This window comes from Triticum dicoccoides, chromosome 4B, assembly GCF_002162155.2.
Source record: "Triticum dicoccoides isolate Atlit2015 ecotype Zavitan chromosome 4B, WEW_v2.0, whole genome shotgun sequence".
In the NCBI taxonomy this organism is placed as follows: domain Eukaryota; kingdom Viridiplantae; phylum Streptophyta; class Magnoliopsida; order Poales; family Poaceae; genus Triticum; species Triticum dicoccoides.
In genome coordinates, this window is record NC_041387.1 from 595806944 (window position 1) to 595817498 (window position 10555).

At 51.7% G+C, this 10555-nt stretch overlaps 1 protein-coding gene across 1 annotated transcript; it reads left to right on the forward strand.

The window, feature by feature from the left end:
- Positions 1–1854: 1854 nt before the first annotated feature.
- On the forward strand, positions 1855–4651 carry LOC119293967 (probable flavin-containing monooxygenase 1). Its single transcript, XM_037572273.1, has 5 exons — positions 1855–2331; positions 2444–2684; positions 3508–3686; positions 3864–4216; positions 4312–4651. Exons 1-5 carry the CDS (start codon positions 1855–1857, stop codon positions 4649–4651), a joined length of 1590 nt encoding a protein of 529 aa, XP_037428170.1.
- The last annotated feature ends 5904 nt before the right edge of the window (positions 4652–10555 follow it).

Consider the following 10555-nt stretch of genomic DNA (forward strand, 5'->3'; position numbering starts at 1 on the left):
AGTTCGGCACGGTCTAAGCCAAGTTGCATAAAATGAAAACCACCCCATCCCTCCCTCAAACATGTGAACCCTCTTTCTTTGGTACACAAGCGATGCCACCATGTCCCCATCTCCGGTCAAGCCCTAATGAGGCCTTGCCGGGGACGCTGCGACCAACTACATCATTCCTGCCTCGGCATCGCTTCTCTGCGCTCTTACGTCGACACCATCCCGGCCTTGTTGCTCTTCGCCACGCTCCTTTCTTCTTCACATAAATTGACTTACCCAAAATTTGATTGCATGCAACTTATGAATAGCTCATGGTTACTGTTTAACACCCCAACTCGAAGTTTTCCTAGATGGTAGTCGCCTGAATTTTGAATTTGGCCAGTCGATTCGGTGGAGAAGGAAGCATGCGACGGTGGGTAGCACCAAGGCTGTCGCCGGTGGCGCCCACGCGAGTGATAGCAAGGCCCGAGTATTGAACTCATTCTCCAACTAGTGATGACTCCAAAAGTCTGAACCAATGAAGAGAGACACACAATACCATGTCTTAACACCAGGGACGCTGGCAAGGTCTCGGCCAGGAACGAGCTGTAGTGGGCAAAGGCGAGTAAGAAACTTGATGATACAGGGTGGAGGGTGTAGGGATTGCCGGTTTCGAGCGATGGCCAGGGTGGGGAGGGAGGGGGAGCGAAGCTAGCATGGTGGTGGACGTTGGTGAGGGGAGGTTGGGGCAGCGAGGCTGGCCCAGGAGCGCCGCAGGCTGTACACGCCGAAGGCTGGCGGTTTGGCCGGTGGTTCATGGGGTATATGCGGAAGTACATGAACAATAAGGCATAAGGTTGAAAAAGGCCATCTGTCCATTTGTTCTCCATCAGACGGCCAAAAACAAATCTTATCCAAATTATTTTTTCAGTCAACTTCCCTAGCCAGTCCTTTTTATGTTATAAAATTTTGTGTACACATAATGTTTGACACCCCATCTTGAAGTGACAAACAAAGTCAAAATTTATACTGGAGAGGATTTGTGGCATATGCAGGTCCCACGGTAAGCAATACCTCAGACGTGCTTTTATTTTTGGCTTTTGATTTTCAATATTTCCAAATTAAGCTATGTTTTCGTATTCATGTTTCTCATGACGAGGTCTTTCAAATAAGATCAACTTTGAATATGTTATAATGAATTTTAAAAATAAATGTTAAGTTTCAACTATTAAAATTTAGTACGCACAAACAACAAAATCACGATTTTTTTCCTACAACCGACAAAAAAACATATTAAAAATTTATTATGAAACTTGGTAAAAGCGAGTGAGAAAATTGCAAGTTTTAGATAAAAACTCATAAGTTTCAACAACCGAAACTTAAAATTTATTGTGTCCTCGTGCAGATTCAACTATTTCACGAATAGGGAGGCAATCGAGCGGCTAGGCTCGGCTTGGCAGGTGCGTGCGCCTGCAAATTTGTGAATTTTATACGGGTCATTTTCTTTCTAGGTGGGTGGTAGACGATGTGTGCATCGTTTTTCTCTCAAGGCATTGGTGTGCGTCTGCATGCATTTGTTCTCTCTCTACGTTTCCGTACGGTTTCTAAGAGACACAGTGGAAAGCTCACATGCTCAACAGCCCCATGCTAGCATCCCTGGCCCTATAAATACACCAGGCCTCGCCCTTGTCGACACAACATACACAAAGCTCTAGCTCAACATCTCCTCCAGCTCCCTCGAAGCCTCCTTCGCGTGCAAGAAGCAGCTCTCTCTCGCAGCCTCCTACGCCCGCAAGAAGCACCCACAGTGCGCACACATCCATCGATCACCTCGATCACCACACACACACATCCAGTTCCATCCAACACCTTGGGTAGACGATGGCCATGGCGCAAGGACAAGGGGCACGGGCCACGAGGGAGGCCGTGCCTCCGGTGTCCCTTGTGGCCATCATCGGCGGCGGGATCAGCGGCCTGGCCGCGGCGAAGCAGATGGCGGCTTATGACCCCGTCGTGTTCGAGGCGACGCCGTCCGTCGGTGGGGTGTGGAAGCACTGCGTCTACCGCACCACGCGGCTGCAGACGCCCCGCCCGGACTACGAGTTCTCCGACTACTCCTGGAAGAACCGCGACGACCCTTCCTTCCCGACCCACACCGAGATCGCCGACTACCTCGAGGGCTACGCCGACGAGTTCGACCTCTGGCGCTACATCTCGTTCGGCTCCAAGGTGGTGGACATCAAGTTCCTCGGCGGTGCCGAGGCCGGGTTCACCGAGCTGTGGAGCGGCACCGGCAAGGATCCGCTCCGGGGCAAGCCCATGTGGGAGGTCGGCATCATCACCGGCGACTCCAACACCGTTCAGGTACCATATATACTTTGACATGTCTTGCATGCTTGTTTCGAGATACTACTTAGCACCAGTTCAGATCAATTCAATTGATCTCACGTGCATATTTTGCCACGGGAATGTGCAGTATTACAAGTTCGAGTTCGTGGTGATGTGCACGGGTAAGTACGGCGACGTGCCGCGGATGCCGGTGTTCCCGCCGGGGAAGGGGCCGGAGGTGTTCAAGGGGACGGTGATGCACTCGCTGGACTACTGCAAGCTGAGCGAGGAGGAGACCGTTGAGCTGATGAGAGGAAAGAAGGTCGTGGTGGTTGGGTACAAGAAGAGCGCTATCGATCTAGCCAACGAATGTGCCCAGGCAAACCAAGGTGCGTAAAACCATACTCCTAGCTAAGCATAGGAAAGACTTAACATGGTTTGAAGAAAAATTCTCCTAAAACATGGACAAAATTCAACATGAAACCACGCATGAAACTAGCAGATGGCAGATAAGCTATCGTACTCGTGTAAACGCGTGTATCCGACTAGCAAAAAGAACATGCTAAGCTTGTTCACACAGAGCTGAACAAAACAAAATCGGATACTAATAAATATTGTGGAAGCGTTCCATCATTCGATGAAGTGGATGTCTAAATAATGCATACCATATTTGGTGACATGTGCCTTGGCGATTTGGGAGAGTCGGATACTATGGTCCAGAAAAGGTCACTCTTGTCTTGACCCCTCGCACACTTCATCATGCATCTAGTACGTATAATTCTAGTCTAGATAGTTTAGCTAGCCTAGACTAGACAGTGGATGCCCAGGTAGGTCTCTTGCATTTACAAGTTCAAAGTACACTAGACGCAATCAGTACGCATACCGCCTTGACTTTTACCGCATGAGCAATTTATATATATGTACCAAAGTGTTTGCATGTTTGACCAGTAGTTGCAGATTTGCAACAAAGATTATCTGCCGTTCCAACCGAACCTTCCAAACTAATTGTTCGCATGCATGACTGGCAGTTAGCTTCCTTAAAACATAATACTCCCTCCTATTCATATTAGTTGTTTCTGGTTTAGTATACTTTTATATACTCCTAAATTGGCAATAGAAGCATATGGAAGGGTTGACAATCTGTCGCGGAAACAAGAACCGTTTGATATGGATCGATCGATTTACCGGTCGCGTTTGCTTGTTTGTTTGCAGTCAAGGGAGGGCAGCCGTGCACGATGCTGGTACGGACCCTGCACTGGGTGGTGCCATCGTACTCCATCTGGGGCTTGCCATTCTCCATGTTCTACTCCACACGCTTGTCTCAGCTCTTCTACGAGCGGCCCAACCAAGGGTTCTTCCGATCCCTCCTCTGCCGCCTCATGAGCCCACTGGTATGTGTACGTCAGAATTCATCTCACAGCGTGAAACTTGTACATGATACACATGCACGTACGTAGGGAAGTACGGAGTATGACCGTATTAACATATGCACGTGTGCATGCTCAAGACCATGCATGCATATCACAATCTGACAGCAACGTGGTGTGTTTTGGATTTTGGTGGTGCAGAGGGCGGGGGTGTCGAAGTTCATCGAGTCGTACCTGTCATGGAAGCTGCCGCTGGGCAAGTACGGTCTGACGCCAGATCACCCCTTCGTCGAGGACTACGCCAGCTGCCAGATGGCCATCCTCCCAGAGGGCTTCTTCGACATGGCGGACCGCGGCCTTGTCCGCTTCCAGAGGGCCTCCGCCGGCTGGTGCTTCTCCGAGAACGGCGTGGTCCTCGACGACGGCACCAAGGTGGAGGCCGACCTCGTCTTCCTGGCCACCGGCTTCGAGGGCAAGGACAAGCTCCGCGAGGTCCTGCCAAAGCCCTTCCGTGACCTCGTCGTCGGCAAGTCTTCCATGATGCCGCTCTACCGGTACGTGTACATGTTGCGTTTGTCTTTTGCTCCAAGCCTCCAACATATATGAAATTATGAATCGATCGACGCTGACCTGCAATTTATTTTGGCAGTGGCACGATCCACCCGCTGATTCCCAACATGGCGTTCGTCGGGTTTGTGGAGAGCGTGTCCAACCTGCACACGTCGGAGCTGCGGTGCCGGTGGCTGTCGGGGCTGCTGGAGGGGCGGTTCGAGCTGCCGAACGTGAAGGCCATGATGGGGCACGTCGCCGGCGAGGCCGACGCCATGCGCCGCACCACGCGGTTCTACCGCCGCCACTGCATCTCCACCTACAGCATCCACGACAGCGACGGCATGTGCGCAGATCTGGGTTCCGCCACGCTCCGCAAGGCCAACTGGATCGCCGAGCTCTTCGCGCCATACAACAACAAGGATTACAAGGAGCAGTAACTCATACGTACGCGTAGTACAACCTCCGCATCAATACACGCGGCCGAGTACGTACGTAAGGCCGGTATAATACGTTCTTTTAGTAAAAAAAAAACACATATACGTGATTCCATAGGTAACTTATAATATCGATCGCTAACAAGAATATATGTATACATGCATGTACCTAATAATATTCGTTATTCCTGTACTGATAGTATACTATAGTGTGTAAGGACATCTCCAGCCACGCCCCCAACAGGCCCTTCCCAGGCGATTTTGCCGCGCCGGCGCCAAAAAAAGGCCCCAGTCGTGCCCCCAGAAGCCCGTTTTTCGCCGGCTCGGGCCAAAACTGGTGCCAGCGGACCCAGGCCGAACCGGGCGCTCTGGGGGGGCGCTTGGGGAGCCGGCACAAGCGAAAAAGGCGCGTGGGCCCGTCCTGGAGGCGACCCGAGGGCCTTTTCCCGCCGTTTCTTGACGCTTTTCCCTCGCATCTCTCCCGCTCGCTCGCCTCCCTCCCGCCATTCTCTCCCTTTCTCCCGCCAAACCCCCTCCCGCTCGCCGCGAAGAAGTACGCCATGCCGCCGAAGAAGTACGCCATGCCGCGCGCGGCGGCAACCGCGACTGGCGCCGTGGCCCAGCCGAAGCAGAGGAAGCCGAGGGCGCCGCCATCGAAGCCACCGGGCCTGTCGAACGCCGAGTGGAGGGTGGAAGTTCAGCGGCGCGAAGCAGTCACCGCCGACAGGCGGAACAGGGCCATAGCCAAGAAGGCCCGCGACAACGCGGCGCGCGCGGCGGCGTCTTCCTCATCGGTCGACCAGGCGGGGATGAATCCACCCGTCGTCAGCCACGCCCAGTACGCGCCCTGGGGACAGCAAGGCGCCGGATCTCCATGGGGTTCATCGTCGCCCGGCTATGCCGAGGCGACACGCACGGTGGGTTCAACCCAAACGTGACCTTCCCTCATGGTCACCCCGCTACGCGCACGCCCTCGCCCGCCTTCGTCGGCGTGCAGTACCCTCCATACAACTACTCGCTGCCCGCCGCCTACGCGTCCACACCGATGCCCCATCTCTACCGTGGACCGCTACCCTTCTCGCACCTCGGCGACGCCGACGACACGGGAGCCGACATGGACGACATCATCGCGACAGGATCGACTGCGGCCGCCGCGTCTCCCGGGTTCGCCACCCAGGACGAGGTAGTGGACCTCAGCGGCGACATGGAGGCCGAGCTCGGCTACGTCTACGGCGACGACGCGCAGGAACCCGAGGAGGAGGAGGAGGAGGAGGAGGAGCCGGCTCCTGTTCCGACGAAGGGGCGCCAGAAGAAGAAGAAGCGGGCGGCTAGGTCAGGCGAACCGCGCATCAAGTGGACGTCCAAGGAGGAGGAATGCCTCACCGAAGCATGGAAAGTCGTCTGCCTCGACCCGACCACCGGCGCGAACCAAAGCTTGGAGACGTACTGGGACCGCATCAAGGCCGAGTTCGACGAGCGGAAGCTCGTCGACCCCTACTTCAAAGGCGTCTACATGCAGCGCGGCTCCAAGGCGATGGCGAACCATTGGGGGCGTATCCAGTTGGCGTGCAACAAATGACATGGAATCGTCGAGGAGGTCGCAGTTCGCCCGGAGAGCGGGGCCAGCGTTGAGGATCAAGTACGCACGCCGTTCGCCCGCATATCTTCGTCCCCTACGCCCGCCGCCCGCCAACTGTTCGTCCCTCCGCGCAGCTGCTGCGTATGTTCGCCATGTATCGGGGCGACAACCAAGACGCCGACTTCAAGCACCTCCACGTCTACAAGCGCATTGACAAGTGCGAGAAGTGGGCGGAAGTCCGACGTGCCCTCGACAAGGCCAACGAGACATACAAGCCGGACGCGACGACTCCGGGCGCGTCAGAGGGGCGGCCGGACGGCCACAAATTGGCAAAGAAGGGGAAAAGCGCCGACGCGGCAACCGCGCGAATGCAGGAGTCCATCGAGCATTGCCTCGCCGACGCCCAGGCCCGGGCAGTCCTACGCGAAAAGAAGACCGAGGCGCGGTGGTCGTCGCTAATGAAGAACAACGCCGTCAAGCTCGACCTGCTCCGGACGAACGTCGCCGCGAAGAAGAGGAACACCGACATGGCTTTTCTGATGGGCAGGGCGGACATGCTCTAGAGCAACGACGAGAAGCTCAAGGCGTGGTACTTGGTGCAGCGCGGCCTCATCCTGAACGAGCTGCCGACGGCAACGCCGACGATGCTGACGACGCCCACGACCACACGGACGCCAAGCCCGAACGACGCCTCTACATCGTCGCCCAGCAGTGCCGAAGCCGCGCCGAGGCAGCCCAGCACCGAAGCAGCTCCGACACCGACGAGCCCGCGCACTCCGACTCCGCCAACGCCTGGAGCCGACCCCGCCGAGTGAATCGTTGCGCACGCGAACTTGCGGCGGCGGCGCTCTGTTTTTTGTAACGCCAGACTACGTCCGATCGCCGGATTTGCGGCGTCTTTTGAATTAAGTCTAGTTTCATGGCAGAGAGAGGAATCATGGCAGAATAGCTATAAGTTGGTCCATAAGTGGGGAAGTATATGATCAAGTAATGCTATCATTATTGCTAACAAATTTCCAATGCATTTAATATGCTAGGAACAAAAGGCAGAGTCTTTATTCACCGTCTAGCATAGGAAATAGCATTATAGCAACAATAATTTTTTGTCATTAACAATTTTTCTATAGTTGAAGCATATAATCTGTTGTTGTTCTGTCCAGAAATAACAGAACAAATAAAAAGAAGTATATGGTTGCACCAATTAATCACTATGATTAACAAACCGAAGAGAATCATTGCAGCCTAAAGCATGCAAGCAAATACTAATGTTGCAAGGTTAAACCAAAACTTTGCAAAATGGTGTCCATAAAAAATTTATTGTAATATGCATTGAAAAAAGTAAAGACATGTATGACGCAACTTTGGGAAGCTTTGTGGCAATAAGAGTAATAAGGTGATGTAAGTGGGCTGTAAGGATTTAAATTTTATGTTTTTGCTAAGTTGGAACAGAGAGAAGAGAAGCACGTTGTACATTTATAGAAGGCCGTAGCATGCGCTCTAAGAAATTTTATGAGAGTGAAAGCTGGGTCATATGTTAAAAAAATAGTACTACCTTGTTGTGGAAATCCGTTGGTGCTCCTGGGAGTGCGCGCTCCTGCACGCGAAAAAATATTTAAAAGTGCACATTAAGTTTCGAAGAAAACCAACATTTTTTATGGTTTGTGTAAAAAATACAAAAATGATGTTTTGTGAGAAGCATTTTTTAACGCTGGATTTTGTTTTTTTCACACGCGACACATAAGTTGTCAGTTTTTCACGAAACAACTTTGTAAGCTTGTACAATATCAAGATGTACACGCCAAGTTTTTGTTTGAAATTTGTTGACTTTTCAAAATATGTTTAAAACATATTTTTAAAACCAGAAGCACGCACACCCATGTGCCAAAACTCCACTCTCTTGCAGAAATCTTGTACATATTGACTATTACATTGACTATAGATGACATGACAACAGTAAGGATTTAAATTTTATGTTTTTGTTGAGTTGAAATAAAGAGAATATGAGAGAGAAAAGAAGCAGGTTGTATATTATAACCGACTGTAGCACGCGCTTCAGGAATTTTTATGAGTGAAAGGTGGGTCATATGTAAAAATAATAATGCTACGTACTTGATTCTAAATATTGTACATATTAACTATTGCATTGACTACAGATGACATGGCAAAATTACATATTAACTATTGCATTGACTACAAATGACATGGCAAAATACTATAGGCAGCAGCTGATTATATTATTAATCATGCTCTGACGAAAATAGTGATGATCACCGCGTAAATCGTAAGGGCGTAAAAGAATTCAAAAAGCAGTGTTGAACCAGTACATATATAGGTAAACACGTGTCAAGCAAAGAGAGCAAGGACGCCCAACACTTCAAATGAATGACGTGCAAGCTTGCTTAGCCAACTTAATATATGTGTATAAGTTGTGCTCCATGTTGTTGAGAATGCAACTTTGGAGCAGATTTGCATTTAGAAATCTGCTGTCTGTTGTGTTGTTGAGGGCTCCGTAGCTCAATGTGTGCTGCTGTCGTCACTATGTCTATCCTTGCGTTTATAATTCTGTAGTCTGCTGTTTGCACCTACGGCACACACGTTGGTACAGTACCGTAACTCCGTCGCTATGTCCTGGACGTCCGTCACGCACTCACGCTCACCGTCCAAACGATCATACGCATTAACTGTCCCGCGTACCCGCCTTTGACTACGGCGACCATCCATATCCCAGCGCAAACCAATGCCCCGAGATACCGTGAGCAGGCACAGACGAGCACGCTAGTGAATTTTCGGGCAATGGTTGCAGTATAGGAACTGTCTGTGACGTTGGGGCGTTGACATGCAATAGGGGAAGAGCGAGGCGAGAGACGAAGAGGACGGAGATGGAATCATCCGAGATGACAGAGAGGGGGAGAGAGATTCTCTCATTAACATGTCGGCATATGCCACCTTAGAGTGACAATATGACCAGAACATTCCGAGGTCATGTCAAAATCGGATTTGACCAAGGAATACCACTCTTAGAGAGTTAATCTACCTTGTATTAAGAGTTTCGGCATGAATATTGCACCATAAAAAAAGGCAAAGAACAAAAGCCACAATTCACGGTAAGTTGAGGGAGTGAAAAATACAGTCTACTATTTTCTGTTTTCATGCTTGTACCGCGTTAATTGGTTGTATGTAATTTAGGTTTGTGTCATTTTGATACATAGTGATAAATCAATAGGAGTTGTCATTCCAAAAAGAGTAAAGATACATCCGGTCAATCATATCAAACTTTAATTTGACCCCTATTAAACTAGAAATACTAGTTTCTTAGGTCATTTGGAACTAAAATCATTAAATTTACTGTGACTGCCTATCTACAATTGATAAGCAAGATGCTAGGTATTCAAATTATAGCTAGCTTGAAGACACCGATCGATCGGTCAACGTATTAGCACGCGTTTGTGCTAAGAGCATCTCCAACCGCGCGCCCAACAGGCCCCCAGGCCATTTTTTAGCGCCGCGTTGAAAAAACGGCCCAATCGTGCCCCGATGAGTCCAATTTTCGCCGGTTAGTGCCGGAACTGGCGTCGGCGGACTCAGGCCGAACCCGGCGGGCTGGGGGCGCCCCAGGGCGCTGGGGGAATCGTTTTTGGCGCGAAAGATTGGCGGGCCCGCCGAGTCAGCGACCCCCACGCATCATCGTCCTCATGCCTCGGTTTCCCGCGGGCAATCAATGCCAGGGCTGCTGCCGGTCAGCCTTCCATTGATTCCTCACGGACGGTGTTGTGCGGGGACTCACTCTCTCCTGCCACGCGTACACATGTTTGCCGTCCCCCGGCCACTATAAAAGCCGCCCTCTCCATTGCCGGTGGATGCACTCGCCCAGCAGCCCCTCTCTCTCGTAGCCGACGCTCTCTCTTCCCCTCTCTCCCCGTCTAGCCACCGCATGCACACCACACCGATGGGAGAGCGGTTCCCGGCGATGGAGCAGCGGCCAACGGCTTCGGCCGCCACCACCTGCACGATGGGAAGCCAACCTCCTCCACGAGGCGAACAACCCAGCGCCCCCCGCAGCCTGGCGTCGACCACCCCGGCTACTTCTACGCCGAGATCGAGCGTGTTCGGGCCTCTCTGACGGAGGAGGAGCGGGACCTCTCGGAGTACGCCGCCGACGACCACGCGCACTGGGCGGCGTACTTCCAACGCCGGCAGGAGGAGCGTCTCGCCTCCACCAACAATGCGCCGGTTTTCAATATGCAAAAGGACTGTGGAACGCCTAAATATCACCGAATCTATGTCCTGTTTGACGAATTTTGGACAAGTATGTTTTAAAAATATTTACA